Source organism: Plectropomus leopardus, chromosome 20, assembly GCF_026936395.1.
Source record: "Plectropomus leopardus strain MGB_pleo_1.0 chromosome 20, ASM2693639v1, whole genome shotgun sequence".
Lineage (NCBI taxonomy): Eukaryota > Metazoa > Chordata > Actinopteri > Perciformes > Serranidae > Plectropomus > Plectropomus leopardus.
In genome coordinates, this window is record NC_142195.1 from 23,118,161 (window position 1) to 23,141,971 (window position 23,811).

The 23,811-nt window shown below is 40.5% G+C and overlaps 1 protein-coding gene across 10 annotated transcripts in view; it reads left to right on the top strand.

Moving 5' to 3' along the window:
• vav2 (vav guanine nucleotide exchange factor 2) overlaps nt 1-23,811 on the top strand; it is a 267,876-nt gene that overhangs the window by 136,611 nt on the left and 107,454 nt on the right. For all 10 annotated transcript variants that reach the window (XM_088071147.1, XM_088071150.1, XM_088071151.1 and 7 more), the window contains exon 3: nt 22,251-22,309. In XM_088071147.1, coding sequence (XP_087927273.1) covers nt 22,251-22,309 — 59 coding nt within the window. The remainder of the gene's footprint in view (nt 1-22,250; nt 22,310-23,811) is intronic.

Sequence of the window (23,811 nt, forward strand, 5' to 3'; positions counted from 1 at the left end):
TGTTTGCACTGCGACCACAGAAGCCGTATGAAGCCTCAGATTCCCGCACTTATCTAACCGCGCTCTGCTCGACCTGGCAGCCTGTGTCAGAAAACATTCCCTTGATACGACATCAGCTCTCCTCTGAGCTGTGCTCCACAGCAAACAGGGATCAAATACAGTGTGGCAGAACGGTGTTGCATGCTGTTTCAGCAGCAAAATAGACGTCAAAATGTAAGTCAGGAGAAAAATCTGTGACTATTTTCTTAATTTTGCATTTTAGCATCATTTTGACAATTGATTGACTAACTGGCTGAGACAAATTGTCTTAAAGTTTGGAAAAAAATATAAAATAATTATTGGGTCCCCTATGCGTATGAATTACGAAAATCCAATACAAATATATGTACATATCTACGAGAAAGTGGTACAAGCCTTCATTGTTTATCTAGTATTAATTCATGACGTTGCTTCAACTGTTATTATATCTATAACTATTTCCTCATATAAACTCCAGGCATTGTCTGACATTGTGTAGATTTGTACAGGATTTAGATTCTAATGAAGTTATTTACATATCTGTTTGTATATGAGGATAGAGATCTAAGCTCAAATGTGGCAACAACAAAATGCCACGTTTTTTCCCGGGTGACATGCTGGCACTGGCAGAGACATTAACCGCCTCATGAGAGAGAATTATTCACCAGCACAGAGCCATACAATGATGGCCACCTAACTTTCAAGCCTCAGCCCAATGCCTGTGCACCCCCTCATCAGCATGCATTATTCTTTTTTTTTTTGGTGTCTGTTCATATTGGCTGACGAGCGCAGTTCAGTTGGCGTAGCCCGGAGCTCAAACCACATCACACATACGGCGCACACATTTTCCTCACTCTCACGCTCTCTCGCTGTCGCACAGGCTGTTAACAGTGTTTTCAGAGTCAGGGAATGTGAAAATATTCAGCGAGAAGCCCGGGGTGGCGGGGTTAAGAGTAAGGAGGGGGCGAGGAGGGTGGGGGCTTGGAAGTGCGATTGCGACGCCACACTGACTGGCTGATGCATCTGGCCATCCTGAAAGGTTAACAGGCAGCAAGCTCCCCTCAGTCCGATGTGACATGACACTGTCTCCACTCTCGTCGCCCAGTTTGATGTGTCGTTCTTTCATGGTTCATGAACTCAAGGCCATGGGAGGGATCTTTCACTTTCTGTCGTGTAGGACATCATATAGAGTGGCAGCACAAAGAGGACCCAATTTATTGTTTCTGGAATTTTTTTACCCCCTTTTGATCCATCACATCCAGACACATTCATGCATGGAGGAGCACACACAAGCAAGCAGCTGTAAACACACATTCATACACATGCATCATACAGTACACTCACACACACAGAGCATAATGTACTTGGTCACCCCCCCTGCAGCAGAACTGCATTGTCTCCCTTCAGAGAGGACGTTAATAAGAAATGAGTCCTTTTGAAGTTCTGCTGTGGGCTGTCAGATCTGAACTGACATAATCATCCCCAAGAATAACACCTCCTCCCACCTTTTAACATACACTCCCACACATTCAGCCTCCCTCTGTGCATATGGAGCGAGTAAGAAGGCTCTGTACCCATAGGTGTTCTTCTTAACATGTTATCCAAATGGCCTTTATCCAGTTCCTGAAAACACGACAAACCCCCACACTCCTATAATCCTTTGTAGTTTTTCTTTTTCTTTTCCAACGGCATGCACTTTGGCTGTAAAACAAAGGTAGCGACACTTTTTTTTTTTTTTTTTGCATTCCCTGCACCAACTGCGCCCCTCGCCTTGAATGTTTGATGCATGCACACATTTCAGCAGAAAGAGAAAAAGACAACACCCTGTTGTTCCAGCTTGGCAGCGTTTACACATTGTTCCAAATTAAACTGGATGTAAACAAAGAATGGAGACTACATAACTCATTTTTATTAACTGTGTTGAGTTTCTTATTCAAATAAATGAATAATCTTTTCATTGATGTGGTTAGAACAGCCTTTTTTGCACACGCTTATTCTTTTCAGGAAGTTTAGGATAGTGTCAAGTTTTCTAAAAACCCCATATCTTGTAATTATAAGACTGTTGTGAATGTTTTCTTTCCCCACTTGGCTGCTTAAATTTGCAGTCTTAATGGGCCCCTTCACACTTCCTGTTCAAGGCGGGAATATTGTGCCCCGATGCCACATCGCTGTTCTTTTCTCACCTTTCAACCATCACAAGGTAGCAAAAGCACTGAACCAATGTCTATGTAAAACAGACAGCTAGGATCACAGGCTAGACAAGTGTGATTTTTTGACAGCATGTAATGCGTGAGATATTCAAAAAGCAGCTAGCAGCAGCGACTAACTCAGAGGAGAACAGCAGCCATAAATGTCTTCAAACTGGTTAAACAATGAAATTCAGGAGCTCCTTACCCTCCAAACAATGGATGAGATGAGCCGCAATATAACAGGCGTGATAAATGACCATCATTGCCATGTTATGTCATTGTTTCTGTTTATAAAGTGCTACTCACACGCATGTTATATGTCACAGAGGCAGATGCTGTTATGTTACACGTCGCACCTGTCACACCTCACGCCTCTTTTGTGTCCATGATGCCGGCATGCTGTCTAAAAGCACACATTGGAGAGGCATGATGCCTCTGTTGTTTGGACATAGTAGCGTCCCTATAGCATTATCTCTGTGTAAAAAAGGGTATTTCCCCATCCCATTCCCCAGTTGTTGTTGATGTGCAGCATGTGTGAAGTTCAGTTTGTCAGCTCAATACCTCTCGTATTGTGGAGTACCCCTCTCAGTCATCCTGTTTCGGTGCCAGTAGAAATCTGGGACCTTTGGCCAACGAAATCTTTGAATGAGTCGGGATAACACTTCACTTTGACACATAACGCAATGTTTTACATTCTGTCAGTGCTTTATTTTTGACCACTCTTTTTAAAAAACATCGGTTCCTACCCAGCTGATGGGTTTAATACTAAAATGCCACCTGAGATGAACATTATAGATTCTCAACTCGCTGAAAATATTTGAGGCTTCAACTATGTAAATCCCAGCAGCAGTACTCCCCCACATCCACACACATCACACATTTGATCCTCTGTAGCATGCTGTGAATCCCCCCTGGTGTGATACAGTAGTTGCTGCCCCTCACTCCTCTTTTTTTTCATTTCTGTGCCTCCACAGTGTGATTAGAGGGTGGGGGTTTCCTGTCAGGTCATAAGTTCAGGCGGTATTTCACTGCCAAACTGCAAATCTAGAACTCTTCTCTTCATACCAAAGGAATTTGATACAATTAGTCAAAGGAATCAATATGTTTTTGTTTTTTTTGATTTTAAAAAATGGTATTGGTGGCTCAATCACTGTAGTTTTATCGTTTGTTTTTACTGTGTTTGTGGGACTTTGGTGACTAATAACCAGCTCATTTCCAATTTCTCAACATTTATCTATCAACAGCATTGTTTGAGTTCTCAGTATCACAGGGAGGCTTAATTTACTGTAAAGTGAAGTGATCAGTTTGTTCTTGCAGCAGAAAACACAATAAGTTTGATTTAATAAGACATAAAATCCATGTTTTTAATTAGAACTTTTGCTCAAATCAGTAAAAATCAATGATACCTATTAGACAAAACCCCTAATTGTGAAGTTGACCTTTATTAAATATACAAATGTCCATAAACACACACAATAACAAATATTTTTGAAAAGTATTTCAGAAATGTTATTTCCATTACAGTCAAAGAATACACTTTCTTGTGCAACTTTCCAGGAACTCAACAACAAAATGAGAATAAAACCTCTAGTCCATTGTCAGAAGGCAGAGAACTGCCTTGAAGACATACATACTTCATGTCTTCATGGTATGTCTCACCACTCCATCACCCTGATAGATGAAGTCAGACTTGGCATCTCCTTTCAACACCCCCCACACCCCCGGCTCATTTCACACTTCCCAACTTCCTCGTCTCTCTGCCAGGCTCGTGTTAGACTGGAGGAGAAGATGCCCCTCCTCCTCCTCCCTCTCCCTCTGCTGTTGCTTTTAGATCCTCTCCCTTTCTTGCTCTGGCTCTCTGGGTTGAATGTGAAGATGTGATGGTACCACCTGTGTCACTGCACTTTTCAATCTGCGAATAATCAGCATGTCTCTGCACGGCAAGAACTAAGACAAAGTCGATGAACTTATCTCTTACTAGATTGCCTCTAACTCTAATGCATGTTACTCTCCACACACTCACTCATCAGTTTAGATGCATGTGTACATCCTATTTGTGCGTATGCATCTTTGTAATACTTATGTACACTAATGCAAACCATGTGAACGAGCCCATCTGTAGGCGCAGATGGAAACGCTTGTTCTCACACATACTGTATGGGCCATACTGCCCACACACACGCATCACAAAAGCCAACTTTTGGACATAAATTATTTTCCTGAGCCTTTTTCTAAGCTTTGTTTGTGAATAAACCACAGAGACATTGCACATTTATGCAGATGTACATTAGTCCTCATAGAGGGCTAACAGAAGTGGGTTTCTCTTGAACATCAGCTCGAGCTATTAGCATAATATCTGTAGGGTTTTATTTTATTTTATTTTATTTGTTTGTTTGTTTTTAATTGTAACTTATTAATTCTTAGTGAGGCCTTTGAAATAATTGAGTCTCAAATAGGGCTTGGTGATATGGACAGAATCAAATATCACAACATGTTAGACCAAATGCCTCAATATCAGTATTATATTTTGTAGTTTTGACCACAGGCGCTTTAGATTTTTGCTAAATAATCATCAGTAATGTGGGTATAATGACTAAGTGGGTAAAGGAAAACAATGGAACACTTAGGTTAATTCAGCCTTTAAAACCTGTGAAAGAAGAAAACCTTTAATACCAGGAAAAGACAACAAAAATCTAAAAAAAAATCTAAGACATGTCTAGTCTCATATGTTTGGTTTTACAGGTCTAACCTACTTGACATCAAATTGTGCAGTATGTAGCCCCCGACCTAAAATGAGTTTGACACGCCTGGTATAGATCCTCTGCTTCCAGGTTGAATATGTGTATGAAGCATCCATGTTTTCACAGACATGGCTGTAAACTGTAAGTGCAGCTTGAGTGGTTTCACCGAGGCATACGACCGTGAGGCAGTAATTTTAGTTTTATCTAAAACTGTGCCATCTGTAATGTGCACATGTAACCCTTTGGTATTACATATGCCATTTACTTCCTCTCTGATGGCTCTTCAGTCTGTGCTCTCTGAGGATGAAACAGCTCCCGGGCAGATAGGATATATAACTCCTACTGACTTCCTGTGCCTCGAGGCTCAATCAAGGCCTGACTGTGAGCCCCTTCTTTATTGTCCTTCTGACTGTGACTGACACTTTCTTCATATTTGTGGACAGCCCCCATGATACAGTTACATCAGGCATTTACAGGGCTTTTTCACATATGCCTTTTGTTTACCGCTGACCCACAGACATCCATGCAGTGATGGTAAATGTAACCTGTGGTTAGTGTCTGTGGTCTATGGATACCCACATCCCCTTCTATGGAGCCAGCCTTGAGTCAGACACATTGTGTTGTCCTGATCCTCTGGTCTCATGAATAATGTAGAGGTGAGGTAAAGATTATTTGTGTGGATATTAGAGGATATCTAAAGCCTTGAGCTGCATTAAGGCAGTATTCATATTCAATCTGTCTTTTTCATCACATTTACTGCACTGTGGTTTCCTCACAAACAGCAATACTTATTCTTATTTAGCATAAGTGTCTAAGTATATCTACTGTGAGTCTCTTTGTGGACTCATTGAATGTCTCCACAAATCTCCAATTCATTGTGGCTACACCTATTTTAGACACAATTGAAGGGGTATCTTTCACTTTTACTGATTTAAAAAAAGGTCTAAATGTCATTCCAATGATCTTTATTCCTTTATTCTGCAATTAGAGACTATTGATAGCTGAAACAAATCAGACTTCTTAACTCTAAATCATTTCCCTTGTGTTGACTATGTGATCTGTTTTGTCTGTGATGTTTTTATTGAACATTTTTAAATCAGTCCATGCTTTTTTTGACTTCTTGCACAGTCCTCCCTCAGATATTGATGATGTTCGTGTGCTCATACCCAGATCTTACTCCATTTGTCAGCTCTTTGTTGGACTGTAATTAGCATTCCTCTTGGTACAGAATTGTAGACCCTTTTTTCTCCACATCACTGATTATTTCAGTTCCACATTGCAATCTTAATTTTTCATTCCCCCTTTCTGCAAAGTCATTAAAGTCTGGAGGATTATGATTATGTTCTCCATTGAGTAATACGGCATAATTCATGATAATTAAGTTCCAATGAAAGAGCTTCCAATTTACGAGTGATTGAGATTCGTGGATATACACATCGAGTTTTGATTGAAAAGACATGCCTGTGCATTATTGAGCAATCCGGTTTGACAGTAAAGTCTGACTATTTTTATTTTATTTATGTATTTTAGTGAATAAAATATATATTGTTCTGTATATATTAAGTCTAAACTGGTGAAAGATATATGGCAACGTTTTAAAACATGAATATCATGAAAATATTTTGAGAAAATAAGTAAACAATCCGATTCAGTTCAATTTAATTTAAATTTATGTAGAAAGCCCAATATCACAAATCAGAATTTGCCTCAGAGGGCTCTACAACAAACAACGTCCCCTGGCTCTTGGGTCCTCACAGTGACTAAGGAAAAACTCCCTAAAAAACCCTTTAACAGAAAAAAATGGAAGAAACCCCCTGGACAAACCTAAAAAGGGGCTGGTGCAAGGCAAACCTGAGCCAGCCCTAACTGTGCATGTTATCAAAGAGGAAAGTCTTAAGTCTACTCTATTGAGAGAGAGAAAGACAAGGAGATAGGAGCTCAGTGTATCATAAGGAGTCCACAGCAGACTAGGCCCATATCCGCCTAACTAGGGGCTGGTCCAAGGCAAGCTTGAGCCAGCCAAAATCATATAAATTATTAAAGAGGTAAGTCTTGAGTCTACAATAAAATGGAGAGAGAGACTAGAAGATAGGAGCTCATGGTGTCATAGGGAGTCCCCTGGGAGATTAGGCCTGTATCAGCCTAACTAGGGGCTGGTCCAAGGCAATCTTGAGCCATCCCTAACTATATGTTATCAAAGAGGAAAGTCTTAAGTCTACTCCTAAATGAAGAGAGAGAGAAGGAGAGAGGAGCACAGTGTGTCAGGGAGTCCCCCAGGATACTAAGCCAATATCAGCTTAACTAGGGGCTGGTTTAAGGTGGGCCTGAGCCAGTCATAACTACAAGATTTATCAGAGGAGTGTCTTGAAATGGACAGTACCTGCCTACCGCACCCAAACTAGAAGATAGTACCACAAAAGAGGAGCCTGATAGCTGAAGGCCCCCTGCTCCCATTCTACTTTACCTCTGCTGTACCTATTTTTGCTTTTAATATTATCAGCCCATTTAGTTGCAGCAGTGAATGAAATCTACCTCAATTGCTCCCTGTTGCCTTGTGCTGTTCTTCATCTGTCAGCAGCATTAGGTGTCCCGCAGACAGGGTCTTAATAGTGGTAGAGCGAAAGGGGACATGGCCTCTAATGGAAGCCCTTTGTTCAGTTGTCACTTTCACTGCTCCCATGGAAACACCCTGCTGGCCAATCAGACGAGCCCTCTGGGTAGTAGCCACTGCACTTCTGTCACTTCTCGACTAAAGGCATCTATCAAACTGAACCATCTTAAGTTCTTTTTCTCACACTCCCTATTTCTCTCTTGCTCAGCACTTGTTTTACTGTGTATAATAAGTTAAGGGAAAATGAGCTTTTGTGTCATGTGAAAATGTATAAGGATAAATGGTATTTACAACATTTCCCCCTTTATGTATACAAAACTGAAAGCAAAGCTGTATTGTTGCAGTGTCAAGATATGCCGTGGTAAAGCATGGAATAAAAGGTTTACTCTTTTACAATTCCTTCATGTTGTCAATGCCAGAGTTCCCAGCTCATCCTCTCTCTGAAGTGGCTATGAATACCTCCCACTTGACTTTCTACGAGGTGAATATAAAGGTAGCCCCAGCTACATGCATCTCTCCCACTGGGTAAACATTGTGCTGTGTGATAAGGGTTTTAGAGAGAAGAGAATATTGGCAGAGTTGAGAAGACAGTGGGGGAAAAAAAGATCATCTGTATCTCTGTGTTCAGCTGCAGCCAGTTGGAATATAAAGCACCAGTGGGTCGCCGTAGGATTCATCTTCCAGAAATACTACTTCTCTAAAGACGGGGGAGCAAGACTTAGAGTCAGACGGGGGTAGTCGTCTACTTGTGTTTGAGAAAAGACACCAATAAGCTGTAGACTCTAGAGGGGCTTAAATTGCAAGAATTTGGAGTGTGTGCATGAGCCGCTGCAGGCATGCGTACCTGAAGATATTTTAGTTGGAATGATCTCAGTTAGTATTATTTTGCTTACTAGTGAAATATCAATGATGGTAATATAAATATACTGAGTGGAATTTGATTTTTTTTCCCAACTAGATTATATTTCTTATCTCACCCCTAGTGTGTGGATGAATGTGCCTGCATGGATGCACATGCACAGTACATTGGTATATGCAAGCAGTTGTGTTCTTGTGCTTGTTTGGAATAAAATATGGATATGCCCACATGGATGAATTCATTTCCAATGTTTTTACATGTGTACACAGATGTTCAACTGTCCATAAAGTGTATTTGACATCTGGGTGTCTGGGGAGATGTGTGCAAGATAAAATGTATGTAAAACCTACAGTATACAACCTACAGACACCTACAAACAAGATTTTTTTATGCTCACAACATTCATTACCTTACATTTAAAGGTCCAGTGAGTAGCATTCAGGGAAATATATTGGCAGAAATTGTATATGATATTTATAACTATTTATCATTAGTGTATAAGCAACTGAAACTAGGAATCGTATTTTTGTTAACATAGAAGTCATTGTTTATGTCCACATACCTTCTTGTTGCATGAAGTTGGCTATGTTGTTTCTACAGTAGCCCAGAATGGACCAATCAAACCTTTGCTCTAGATGGGGCCTTTTGCTTTTCTTTGCATTTTTTGCATCAGCCACTGTAGCTCTCCTACTCGCTTAGCACACAGGAGAAGTTTCAGTTGGTTGCAACTTCACGGTTAGATATCACTATATCCTACACCCCGGACCTTTAACGTTTATCTAAAGGTAAAGCCATGTGACCAGAGATACAGTGTTGTGTTAGTAAGACTGCCTTGGCAGTATGGAAGAGGAATATCTTGAGAAATTGATCTCCATTAGAACAGTCTGATGCACTATTTATACACTAAGACTTTGTAGAATTTGTCTCTTAAATGGACAAATTCCTACATATTTTAATTTAATGTATTAGTAATTGAGCATCTGAGAAAACAAAAATCATTTCAGAATGTTTTATTAGAATTTAGACGGGCACTTTCAAAAAGGTAACAGACCATTAAGGAATAGGGTTCGTACAGAACTCTGCGCTTTAATGGTTACTGACCGAATTACATTAGTACTACTGTGAACCCATTCACACGTTAAATCCATCCACGCCAAATTTTGTTACGTGAGAGTGCATCTGGGAGCTAATGTTGGGTTGAGACGAGGTGTGAGCACCTCTGTAGCAGTACTGATACTAAGCATCTGAGGAAATGTAAATCAATACAGTGTGTTTTAAAGAAGCACTCCAGCTATTTGGTATTGTACTTCCATAAATTTGATAGTTTCAAGTCAAAGTCAAAGAGATGATGGCAGAGATGTCTTCATTATTGTCATGAATCTCCAAAGAGATTGGATTCTACATTTCCCACAATACAACCATTTGCATCGTGTCATTACACCTTCTTCTCTATCACTGGTAAACGCACATATCTTTCAAAATACGATGTCCTGAGTTTGTAGTACAGGCTGTCTGTATTTGTAATCTTTAAACCCAAGCAGAGATAACCCCTAATGATGTCATCTGGGTTTTTTTCAGACAGGTTTCCTCACAGAGTAAATATTACTCCCCATAATGTGTAAATTGACTTTTTTTGTATGGAATTGATGGAATATAACCTCAGATGTTTGCATGTTGTGGACATTTACAGCCCCCCCTTCCCCAACTTCCTTATCTCCTCCAGCAGAGGGGTGTGTGCAGACCTCCCTCCCACAGGCCAGCTGGATTACGCATGTTGGTCTAATCCCATCCATTCTCTCAGTGCTCTCTGTCAGACCCACATGTACTGGACCATCATGTGCTCCAGTCACACACACACACGCACACACACAGACACTCAGGTGCCTGTGTCTGATAAGGACGATGTGGAAGTATTAGCCTCATCAGCTCCAGTCCCACCACATCATGAGAAATCCTGTTTCATCCCATGATCCCCAGTCTGCCCTTATCACCACAACCTGCTCCAAAGCCTTAAACCCTTGTGTCACCACACGCCCCCAAACACAGCTTTGTGTCAGGAATCATCTGTGATGTACACACTAGGGCGGATAAATCAGAAAACATCTTTGGCCATGTTAAAATACCACAACAAAAGAAAAAAAGGCTACATATTTCCTTTTTTATGCATCTTTATGGATTACAGCCATCATCTAGAGCGGAGTGGAGGATATTTGGTTAAAGTTCTGTTTTTGGTATGATTACTTACCTTCTGTTTTGTATGCTAAAATCAATCCATCTGGGCATGAGGGACACCCCCATTGTGTCAAGGATTCAGTATCATTATAACACTCTGTTGAACCATGTACACATATATTCATTTAGCTCATGATTGCCAGACATATATTCCTGAGCTATTTGGCATTCAGAGAGTCGACCTGTGGCACAACGTTTATTCCAGGCCATTACCCTGACCTGAGGGCAGTTCTTTCAGGACAGAACTGAAATTCTTACACTTTGCTTCTTAATTAGATTATCCATTCATCTCTTGGCTCTAAAGCCTTCATAAAACTTCTTTTAACTATAAAATGTTTTGCCATGTGTTTGTGTTACAGGCCCTTAGAAAAAAACTCTGTATTTCTTGCAAGATGAACTAACTGCATGAGATTAAGCGTGTTATATTTATTCCCCTGACGAGATTGTCTGAGGAGTGTCATGTAAAAGAGAGAGATGGAGATGGTTGGCTCAGCCTGTGTTTCTCCCAACGATCACTTTTGCTTTCGGCATAAAGCGGAGTGCCAAAACCAATTTTTAATTTGCTTACTTTATCATTATCACTTAACTTTTTCAAAATATTGAACTTGTGCATACTTGTTGTCTGCTGGGAATTGCTACATCATTACTTGTTTTATTTTCACATATTTTTTGCTTGTGGTAACAGCAATATTCTTGCTGTGTTGGACCACCACAGCTGAAAAATGAGGAGCCTGGGCTGTGTAATAACTAATGGACTGGCTGACGGCAACAGCTGTTGCTGTTGAGATGTGAGCCAGACAGTGTTGTACGGCATCCGGACCGGAACCGCTTTGCAAAACAGTTAGCAGACAAAACAAATTATAGATCTGACAAGGCTAAAACATTCTGCAACATCAGGACATGATGCATGTACTTTCATTTGTAAAAACACTCATCTACAGGCATGAATTCAAGCATAAACCATTGCATGTAACCAATGTTCATATACATATGTAAAAACCTGAGAGGTGAGCAGTCATATTATTCTTCTTCTTACCTCCTCAAGCGAACAACATAAAGCTTTCTTTAGCTTCATATGCGTGATTTGTTCTTGGTGAAGGAAGATATTTTATCTTTGGCTCCTTGTGAGGAGCCATAGATTGCTGACTCAGCAGTGAATGACAATGACTATAGCTAACCTAGCATTGAACTCTTACTTTTAAAGGCATTTGAAATATAGATTCAGGGTCCCTGGTCTTGGAAAAGTCATGTATTTTAACAATCTTTTTTCCCAAGACTTAACAACATGTAACATTCTTCGTTTTCTCCCCACATTTTGTCTCTCCCTCCGTGTATGCCCACTAGCTAGAATTATGCTTGAACAGAATCTGATATAGTTAAATAAGAGAAATATAATGATGTGATTTAAGATGCAGGGTTGTGATTCTCCAAGTTGCCATACCTATGCTATGCCCTGTTAGTACTTGAAAACTGTACAATTTTTTAATGATGGATCAATGTTTGTGCTATATGTTGTGAATGCTGATAGAAATGTTATTTCAGGTCCTTATAAATCATAGAAAAGTTTTTATATTTTGTCCATTAAAATGCATTGGAAGCCTTTAAACATTGATCGAATCAACATCTTACTTAAGCTTGTAAGCATGCTAATATTTGCTAATTAGCACCAAAAACACAGTGCAGCTGATATTGATGACATTCTCTTTAGTTTTGTAAGTATTTGGTAGAAAAACTTTAAATATTAATTTGATGGCGACACTAAATGAAAAGGGATTCCATTCAATCATTGTTGAGACATGGCACACAAAAGCACAAACCAGGTGGCACCAGTGGAAAGTCTTGGTATCACCAAAGTCAACGGGGTGGATAAATAAAAACATAAATGTCGCTACAAAATTTTGGGACACTTTGGCAAGTAGATGTTGAAATATTTCACATGATAAGATATAACTGTGACTCCTGATATTTCTGCAACAAAAAAAAAATTCAGGGGAGCACGAATGTCATTGGGCTTCATCCTCCAGAAACTGTGAATGTCTGTATGGAATTTAATGGCAATCCATTCAGTAGTTGTTGACATTTTTCAGTTGGGAAACAAGGTGGTCAACTGACCAACAAACTGGTTGCCGTCCATAAAAGTATGCCTCTAGCATGGATAAAATTAAGCCAAAAATACATGTAATGCTGCCAAGAAAGCATTCATGGCTTCAGTTGACTGCTCTGCATTTTTTATTTATTTATTTATTTTTTGCATATGCCGACCTACATGCAGATGTATCTCTGATGACCCCATACTGACGGATAGTATCAGCTTAATTCACAGAGCCAGGTTTCTTCTTAAAGCAACAGAGCATTAAAGCCACAGTACTGTATAAACATTTTGGATTCCAGTTGCTCAAACTTTATGATTCAGACCTAATTGACACACTTTGCTTCGTTGCACAACATTGCCTCTTGGTGTTTTTCTTACAGCTGTTTGTAATCTGAGACTCAACTTAACCATGATTGACGTTAAAACACTATTCTTAATGACAAATTTTGTCGCAGATTGCCCCGTGCACGCCTTTGCACATGGCGCTGATTAAAATGTCAATGACGGTCCAGTAGGTTGGATGCTTCATAACAGCTGATGAAAGACTTTGAAATATGGCACGACACTCGGGAAATTCTCATCACAGCAGGAGGTTCAGGCCTTCTAGCATGCAAATGTCAAACACATGTTTGGGACGAGGCAAAAAAAACTGGGCCAACCTAAACACGCATAAAGAAGCAAACAGATACACCCATGCATGTGCACGCTTTGTCATTTCCTTCTCTATTTTTGTTTTTCAGCACTTGGAGGAGGGGTGTGATTTTTCTCAGCAGTGTGTTGAGATCATGAGTAATAGTGCAAGGAATTGACGTGCTGTTTTGTTGGAGAAGCAGCAGTGGACAGATTGCGTGTCTGATCTCGGCTCATTTCGAACTGTGGGGTGACCTGCAGGAAAAGATGCTCCCAAACTGATAACCCATCATGTGTAATGGTTTGATAATGAAAATGTGCCCCACAGATGAAATTTGGTTATTAATTGTTGTATTTTTTTGTTTGTTTCTGTTGGCTCAGCTCTCGCTTTCAATCACAGTTGCATTTCCAGCTCACTGCAAGATAATTTCAGGCACTGTGTTCTGTCTCTGTCTCTTTTTTTTTAAAACGCATCAGTTCAATTTGGCTCATGAATTCATCTACAGGAGAAGAATTGTTCTGCATCACTTTGTTCACACTGTTTGCTGTTTTGTCAGCTGCCACCGTGTCCCTAAAGAGTTGTTTTGTTCAAACATGTGTGAATGCAGGCGTCATCCATGATTTGCTGAGTGCAGAGTTGTGCTGTTGCCATCAGCCTCACCATGACGCCCCTCTAGGCGTGTCGGCCGTTTGTATGCCTGCAGGATGAGATTAAGAAGCAGACTAAAACATGAGAGGGTTTTATTTACTCACCTCTCTGACTGAACATTTTGGGCCCTTAGCAGCTTCACCCTCACGTTTACCACATCACAGCAACACCCGAGCCTTTTATTAACCTTTAATTGAACTCTCATGTAAAGAATATTCAGATAATTATTTTAGACATCTGTTGCTCAGGAGTACACACACATCAAAACAACAAAACAACATTTTTGAGCATTTAACCTCTCACATTACTTGCTGTAAGCCATCTAAGGCTGCAAGTTATGAAATGATTTGTGTAGGATTATTTGTATGCTTCCATGGATGTAAAGTGCAAGTGCAACTGAAGCACACAACTGTGAGGCGGCAATTCTAGTTTTTCAATAAACTGTTTCGTTTCTCTATAAAATGTCAAAAAAACTGAAAAATGCACCTGACAAAAGCCCAAGGTTATGTCTTTGAATTATTCTGTGAGACCAAAAGTCTAAGACAAAGCAGAAAATGTCTGACGTTGTTGCATAATAAAAGTTCTAAAGTATAGAACACTTATCAGAATAGATACAAATCGACTCGAAATTTCCAAGGCTAAATTCAGCTAAAAGCAACTACATCAGTTGCCATAGCGAGAACTTTGTTTTGTGCTCGCTCAGCAGAGCCCCTCAGTCAAGGGAGCTCCATCAGACTCCCTCTGCTGAATCACCAGATGCTTGTGAGATCCTCTTGACACCCCCTCAATCCTGAAACCTCCCACCTCTTTGCTCATCCTTGAGCCCAAACACTGTGGTGATACTTTCCGCATATCAATATCCTAATTCACATGAATGGACTGGCTTTGAGGCAAATAAGCATAACAATCATGAGTGATTAGTTACTGTCTCTGTTGAGTGAAGCAGCTTCTCTTTGTGTTTGATCTTGGCAAATTTTTAGGAATTATTAATGCTGATTGGCTCATCATGAATGTAGATTTCCTCTTCGATAATGCTGAGCAGCTCAGGCGGTGTCTGTCTCTACCTCTTTACCAAAACATTTACTTTTGCGACAGGAATTGATGCACACAAAGAGAGTAAATCCCAGGCATCTCCTGCTGTTCTACATTTGGTAGTGCAGTTACAAAGTATCAAACATTTTTAGCTTTTTTGACTTTGAACTCCAGCCCAGTGGATGTGAAATAAAAAAAAAATGATTTTGAGGTTTAAGCACTGACTTTTTGCTTTAATTTGAGGGTGTTAAAAGCCATGTCAGGTAAATTTTAGGGGTTTCAAATAATACAGCTCTCATTGTAGTCAACAGTGTCATTATTTAAGTATTTGGTGTCACATATTTTGCAGTTAATGACTGTCCGGGACTTCTTGATGTCTTCTATGATGATACTTTGCCATTTCTGTGTTGCATCTGGCACCACTTATTGTTTTTTGTGCCATTTTTTTTTATCTTATCTGGACCTCTGGACACCTGGATAACTTTCCTTAAGCTCCATCTCAACCAAAACTACTCTATACCAATATTGAATGCTCTACAGGCTGGTGCACCATTGATCTATGTGTGTTTGTGTGTGTTTGTCTGTGTGACCATGCATGTGTGTAAGAAAAGCTCACACACAGCACATGTTATTACGTTCCAGTTGAGTGCATGCTGATACACACATGTACAAACATGCTGTGACACACGGGCGTAGTCATGCACAAGTGAGCACACCCATGTATGGTGATTTAGTGTGAAATGGGACAGGTCATGGACATGGCTGCAGCACATTGGCAGGTGTTGACCAGGCGATTGCAATCTATGGAGGACAATTTGCACATATTATCCACAGTTGCCCTTTTCTCCTCAAGGAGCACAGGTTCAAATCAAATCAATGTTCCAAGCCCTAAAGCTAAATAAGCTCTAAAATTGATCTTTAGGCACATATTCACATCAATGAGTTATATTGATGGGTGTAGGGAATGCTTGGAAATCTGCCCAACTTTCCAAATGGCTTTAGCCCCATCTGCATTATGTCAAGCTAACCCATAATTTCAACTATGTACATTTTGTGTGTGGGCTGAATGCCCTCTGTAGGCTTACACTCATTTTGTTTGGCACTGGTGGTAAATGGGGTCTGTAGGTCAGCAGCGGCACTCTCTCTGGTCCCTTAGGCCAACCCGGAGGCTTTTCTTGCCTGGACATTCGCAGTGAAATCCCCTGTAATCAAGCAGCTGGAAGGTCTGCTTTGAGGGGATTTACTGCAGTGTGGCAGGTGCCAATCTGACTGCAATCAGGATTTACACAGGCCCGGCTCCTGATGGCATTCAGCAACTTTAACATGAGCTTATGCCGGGACACTAATTGCAGTCATTCATGCGGTTTCTTGCACGGCAGTCACGGTATATCATAGGCAAAGAATCCATTAGAGATGTATGGTGTGCACTCAAACACATCCAATGACTTTTGGGTTTTTGCTGCACTTTTAACTTCAACTTTCAATCAATCATTTATTCGTCACATGGAATTCTAAAGGATACAACTCTAGTGTAATGTGATTGTGTGATCAGCTCTTTTCACTTGTGCTCTGTAAAGTAGTCCTTTCTTGCTTCTTACATTGTTGGCTGCTGCTTTATAATTGTTTATGGTACTCATGGTTTCTGGGTGTGGAATGATTTTACTGTCCACACATCCCAATGCCAACAACAGCAGCATGGTAGCTCCTCTACATACAGCCTCTGAATGGCATATAGCAGTGATCTGCAGCAGGAACAGGACAGCAGCTCACATTCCCACCAACAAACCAGTCCTTATTCCTCCTAAAGCACACGCCTCCTTTTCATCTCTCACCAGAGTCCTCTGCCCTGTCTGTTCAGCATGTAGAAAACGAGTCACCTGGTTGAATGGTGCTGTCCAAAATATAGCAAAGTTTCGGTGAATCCAAGGATATTACAGTTCCTCATATCTCGTTGGAAACTGACACGGCGTAGAGGTTGAGCTGGCACGCATTCTTCTCCATGTTTTCGTCAATATTTTCTAAGTTGCCATTTGAAAACCTCTACCTGGCGAGGTAAAAGTTAGCAGAAGGAGAGTTGATTTCCTCGCGGCTATAAGCCACCACCATCCAAAGCTAACTAGGAAAAGCACCAGCAAGACTTGTAAAATAGATATAAAAGCCCTGCTACTATTTATGATTTATATTTTTTGCATAGCTCTAGGTTTATGACATGAACAGAAGGGCTCTACTTTATGTCAATAGAATCAGATTTGTCTGCTGGATACGAATATTTGACAGTTTGTTTCTTTTTCACATAAAGTTTTCAAGTTTGAACAGGGATCATAATGACGTTCAGCCTGACAACAGCATTCACATATGTTAGTTAATATGCTAACTTTTCATTGCATGTTTGCATTTTTTTCTTTCATTCAGTTGTAGTTTTAAAATTTGTCTTAACCTTTTTTATTGTGTTTTGTAGCACTTCATACAGAGCGCACTAACAAAATTCTATTAACAAATCTGTAGGGCCACCCTGTATGAATAAAGGCTGCGTAATCTGAATAAACAGACATTTCCTTAGGGTGTAAACTAAAACTATGTTGAAGTTAAGTCCATGTGCTTCTACAGAGGGAACGTCTTTGCTTTATTGCATTTGTAATATTTTAGACATTTATGTGTGTGAATTGTGTGTGTAATACAGAAAAAAAGAAACCATAAAAAGGAGAGAAAAAAGAGACTGAGTCAAAAGGGGGAAAAAAAAAAAGAATATCAGTAGGTTTGTAAAAGACAGAAAATCCCGGAGGCAATGGGACAGTGGGACACACACACACACACACACACACACACAAGGACAGGCTCAGCCGTCCCTCCTCTGTCTGTCTATTATTGATGTTGGGCACGCAGGGTTCCCACTCAGCCATCTGTTCTCAGCTCTCCCACTCCGTGCCCCCTTTGCTTCTTGCCTACCACTTTGGCAGACTGGCATAAGCAGAGCAATGCTGTCCTATCAAAGTGTGAATACTTCATAAATATCTCACACTATCGGGGAGTTAGCTGTTGGAGGAAGAGCCAGAGAGAGAGAGAGACGAGAAACAGCATCACAGTAATGTGATGAATTTTTCATTAATTCAACCTCTTTGTTGGATGACTTCCAACGTACGCATTGATTTGCGGTGCAAGATATAATCATGTCATGACTGCATCAGAAATAAACAGAATTGGCGGTGGGGTGTGGTTTGTGATGGACTGTCAATAGTCCTCTCGTGTGCATGTTTTCAGATCATAATCAAATCATAGCCCCGCCCTCCTACTGTTAATAGCATATGGCTGCAGGTTTCATTTGATTTGACTTGTAATTGATGACCATGTATATTCAGTCAAGCCCGGTTGCCAGGGGTAACGAGGTTCTGTAGAGTAGTTTTGATTGGCTGTGGGGTTGTCACATGAGGCTTCACTTGGCCTCAGCTGGGGCCACATGTGGCGACTGTGGAGATGTGTAAGGGTGGCGTGTGTTTGCAAACACTTGGCTTCGCCTTACAGTTAATCCATAGACGCAATCCTCAGCTCTACTCCACAGACTTTGCTGTGTACCCCACTCCCCCACCCACACACACACACACACACACACACACACACATACACACACAAACACACGCACACACACACACACACACACACATGTGCATCCAAATATACACAGTAAATGGATTGTAAATGTTGCGTGCCAGTCTCATGCAGAAATTGCAAGCATCACTGACTTAACATGTGTCTTCAATTACATCCCCCTGACTGACACAAAGGGTCAGATGTTGGTAAGGCGATGCCATGTGTGGGGAGTGGGGGTGATTAAGGTAAGATATTGGTTTGGAGCTTTAGAAACCTAAGCTATCATCCATCGTGTGACTTGTCTTTTCCATATTCCTAGAGGAGTGGAAGAAGCTTTATTCTCTGGCTAGCCCCAGAGTTAAGACCCCCCAGGGAGTACGAGATGAGAGGGAAATTAATAATGTGTAGAGACTCAAAGGCTTTGACTGAAGCAAAGGATCAGAAGAGGGTGAAGACAGTGTATTAGAGGCAGAAAGGGAAACAGAAACACAGAAAGCACAACCAGGCAGATAGGCCACCTTTGAGAAAGAGGAGTGGCATTAGGAGTGAGATAAAAGCTGCCAGCTCCTAAAAAAAAATAAAGTGTTTTAAAAAGGTCAGGGATACTCCACTGAAAATTCAAATACTTTATTCAGAGCCTCTTTGCTTGAGAGGCTTCTGGGTAGCTCTTTCGCGGAGTGTTCTTTCAAGCAGTTAGATAAAATTAAACAATACTCTGTAACCACATCTGCTTTGTTTGTGGTGAAATTGTACATGAATAGATACATTAGAAATGTAATATTCATTTTAAATTGTCACAGTGTGAGAACAAATTTCTCCTTCCGCAGAAAACAGATTGCAAATTAGCATTTCCTCTTCGAAGCCAGAGGGAGTCACAAACAGCACTTCCAATACTGAGACATATTTTTCAAATTATAGCATGAGTGTCGAGCATGAACTAAAAAAGAGAACAACCCCCTAAATGATAAGGAAACTAGAGATTTAATATTAATAGGCTTTACCCTGTGATGTGTGAACGTCACGTGAGCAGTGTTGGCACACTCAGGTCTTGTCTCAGGGGGCCATGCAGGCTTTGGCCCTGCTGTGGCCTCTCTGGCTCGATGCCAGAACCTGGACAAACCAGCTGTGTTTCACTGGATGTGACCACAGTTGATCACACTACCCAGAATTAAATATTAATTGTGACTGAGTACTGAATTTATCCACCTTTATGCCCATTCACGTAACCATTAAACTGTTTTCATCTTTATGTTTGCTTTTTTCATATTTCTCTTTTACAAAGATAATGTAGGCTAATGGTACCTAACTTCCAAAATGGGTTTTGTTTATCAAAAAAAGTGCGAGTGGAGGATCCAGCACAAACCCCGATAGAGTTCTTATCCCCTAGAAATGTCCTAAAATCCTAAAAATGTCTTTAAATCAGAGATATGTCCTAAAATCTAAGAAATGTCCTAAAATCTAAGAAATGTCCTAAAATCTAAGACATGTCCCAAAATCCTAGAATCATGTGGGGTGCCATGATTGGCCCCTGGCCTCCTTTAATTTTGGGAAAGTGCTCCCCAAGCAAAGCAAGTTAATAATCCCTGATGTAGGCTAATAAAAACCCAAAAAATAGAGCTAATAATGATGCTGGGGCAATGTGCCATATGTGATCCCTCCCTGCAGTATGGCCAGGTGGGCAGCGTGCCACCCAGCACCACAATGCCTTCACCCACAGTGATTTATTAAATACCCTAACCACTGGCTAAACAGACACTCAGCCAAATTAGCAATCTATTCTTCTCAACTGTCCCCTTTCCTTTTTGTCCTCTATCTGTAAAGTGCAGTTAGAATATACGTTGAGTAAGTGTGTAATGGTAGACTGGCTCCGTATTGGAGCCATTAAGCATGAACATGACTGCCTATTACACGGGTCTTTAGCGACACAGAGAAATAACCCCTTATCATCCTGTCGAGCAATAGCCCTGTCGAGGTTTCCCTCCGTTGAGTGGTTAGATGTAAATGAATGTGATGTATACCATAACAGTGGCCCTGCGTAATCCCTCCACTCTCCACAACTGATTATGTTAAACATGAGAACAACTTGAATAGAGAGAGTAAAAAGGTTTGGTCAGAAGCGCTCCAGCATAAGTACTCGGCGCTCCTAAAGTGGTCATCTTCCCTTCGCAACAGCAATTAGCTCATCTTGAATGTTAGATACCATAAGCACCGAGATGTGGCATTGTGTGTTTAGACAAGAGGGAGTTTGATGAGAGGCTGTGGATGACACACCTGCCGAGGAAGAGGGGCTGAGATAACAATTTCCCTCTCCCTGTCGAGGAGACATCTGGCATTGCCACGGCGTTGCGAGCTGAAATACACCCAGGAGTGGGTAATGAGGCGTAGGAGACAGGGTTTGTGTTTTGGTGTGTTTTGGTGTGTTTTGGTGTGTGTGTGTGTGTGTGTGTGTGTGTGTGTGTGTGTGTGTGTGTGTGTGTGTGTGTGTGTGTGTGTGTGTGTGTGTGTGTGTGTGTGTGTGGGAGTGGGACGGTAGTTCCCTCATCTTCCTGAACTAGCCTCTGTAGACTCTGCAAGCACGCCATCTGTAGTCCTCAGCCATAAAACCCACTTCCATGTGACTCATTTGCGGCGCTAAATCAGCTTAACTACATGCAAACATTTAACCTTCTTCTGCTAATAAAACAAAAAAAAGAGAGTTTAGCAAACTATAAAAAAAAAACAAGATAGAAGTTATATTAACAAAAACATAGAGATGTTTAAGTGTGTGTTTTTGTGCGTAATCTAACCAAAGTGGTACCCACCCCCCCATGTCTGTGCACCACATGTCTTGAATGTCACCATTAACATGGCGGCCTTGCTTTATGTTTACACACAGTCCTTCGTGGTGCTGCATACTTCTGAGAGAGGTTGCTAAGAAACTTGCAAGTAATGCTCGATAATAATCACCCGTGAAGAAAGGTGAATAATGAACTTTTCCTTTTAACTGGTGGCAAGTACAAAGCAGTGTGATAGTGGCTCCCTGGTTGTGGAATATATTGCTTTTGTCATTAATTGTTACCTCTGACTGTTTATCTTTTCCTGCGTTCACACTGAGAGTGACACAACAGGCCACAAGTTATTTTCAGTGGCTGCCGGTGACGTGAAGCAAGCAATCAAAGTTGAGCTGGCCTCAATGTTTTCAGTTCCAGTGACGCTCTGAAAAGTCAAACAGGGGCATTGTTGTGGAGGGAGAATGACGACTCGATGTAAGGACGGGTCAAAAAGCCTGAAATGAAAAGTTTGGTTTTGCTTGCATATTTTTATTTCTCAGTAATGAGTGGCAATAATAAATTAAAAATTGCCTGAATAGAAGTGTTAAAATACTAAACTTTGTGTAAAAAAAATAAAATAAAAATGGAAGCTTTCTGAGGCCCATCTCAACCCTTAAAGGGGCAAAATGTTTGAGTCCGCTCCTGTACAAGGATTCATCTCCAAATTCTGGTAGAGCCAAGATAAATATGAAAAAAATCACAAAAATAAATAGATAAATATCACAAATTAGGTGAATTAATCTTGCAATAAAACCGTAACAATTAAGAACGATATGCTTACCTGTGTTTCTTTTTATTCCAGGTGATCTCCGCTCTGTCAAGGATCTCCCACCACAGCATTGCACAAATCAAAGGCATCAGGTATGTGTCTCATTTTTTACTCTCTCATTCATCATTTGAACAGCTGAAGCACTCAAGAGCATCCGTGTCAAACAAACCATTTGGATGAATGTGTTCCATGTTTACTATATTAAGACAGAAGTGGCTATTAACATCTGCTGCTCATTTACAAGTCAGTTTACATTTTTAGGCAATTAGCTGCAGCTTTTAGCCACCGTTATCCTGCAAGGCACAAAACTCGCAACACATTTCCATCTGTCATTCAAACAGCCCTGCAGTAAGTTTAGTAGCACATCATAAGCATGAATGTCTGAGTCAGAATAATACCTTGTATGCAGAGGTAGTAGTTTTTCACAGATAATAGTGAAACTGAGAAAATCCTTCACACTGTTTTATCACGGCCAGAATGAGCTTCTGATTTCTCTTCATTTGCTCAATGTGCTCGATGTGTGGTGGCTCAGCAGCGCCACATAAAAAGCCATTTTATCCGTTTGAGTAATGGGTAGATGGAGGCGACCCATTAGGAGCCATGCCAGGAAGTGGAGGGAGGAGAAAGAGAGAGAGAAGAGAGCACGTCCCTCGCCATTAATAAAGACAACACAACGTGCTGACTGCTGGCTAATTCACCGCCTGTCCACACTGACCGTGTCAGAAATCAAGGCTCATTTGGCCAAACTGTAAATCACACTTTCTAATCTAAGTTCATCTCAGCAATTTTAATTGAGTAGTAAACTATTATTGAAGTTCAGATTCTGTGGGTCAGAGGTGAGAACATGGACGAATCTGGCTTTATCACAAAAGGAATATAAAGTTTTCTCAAACCTGATTCCCAAAGAGGGCAGCAAGGTGATAAACCCATTTAAACCTTAAGCAACATCTCTTTTCTCGTGCTGCTTTTAGATGCCTTTTAAAAGTGCATAAACCTTGAATCCTGAATAACTTGATGTGATTTCTTTCAAAAACATGGGGGTAAAAAATAGCAATGAGCGAGTTGGTAAAAATGTTTCACAAACTGCAAGAAATTAGGAGGTTAGAGATTTTTTTTTAAAAAAAAAACTTGGGAACTGTTTTTTTTTTTTATTTTTGCTAATTTTCAGGTAATTGTCTTGTACTTTTCACTTTTTTGTGTGATTTTTTTGGTAATTTCTTCTTTTGTTGCTCTTTCTTTTTCCAATGTTTTTGAAAGAAAACAAGCCAGTTTGTAAAACTTGTGTCCTTGAGCAAAAAACTAAATTCCTTTTAGTCTCGGGGGTTACCCTGACCTTTTACCCTGCTATGGAGGTTAACACAACTGCCTTGTAGGAATCAATAAAGTATGACTTAATTTATCAGGTCACATTTGGCTCTTGGCCTGAACAAGAAAACATTTGTTAATGTAATTAGATGGTACACTGAACCATATTCCCTCAAGGGGACATTGGAATTGCATAGTTACAGTGATCTAACTATACATGAATATCTTGATTATAACCCATTGGTAATCATACTTTGATGAATAACAAAAAAATTCATTTGGTTACATT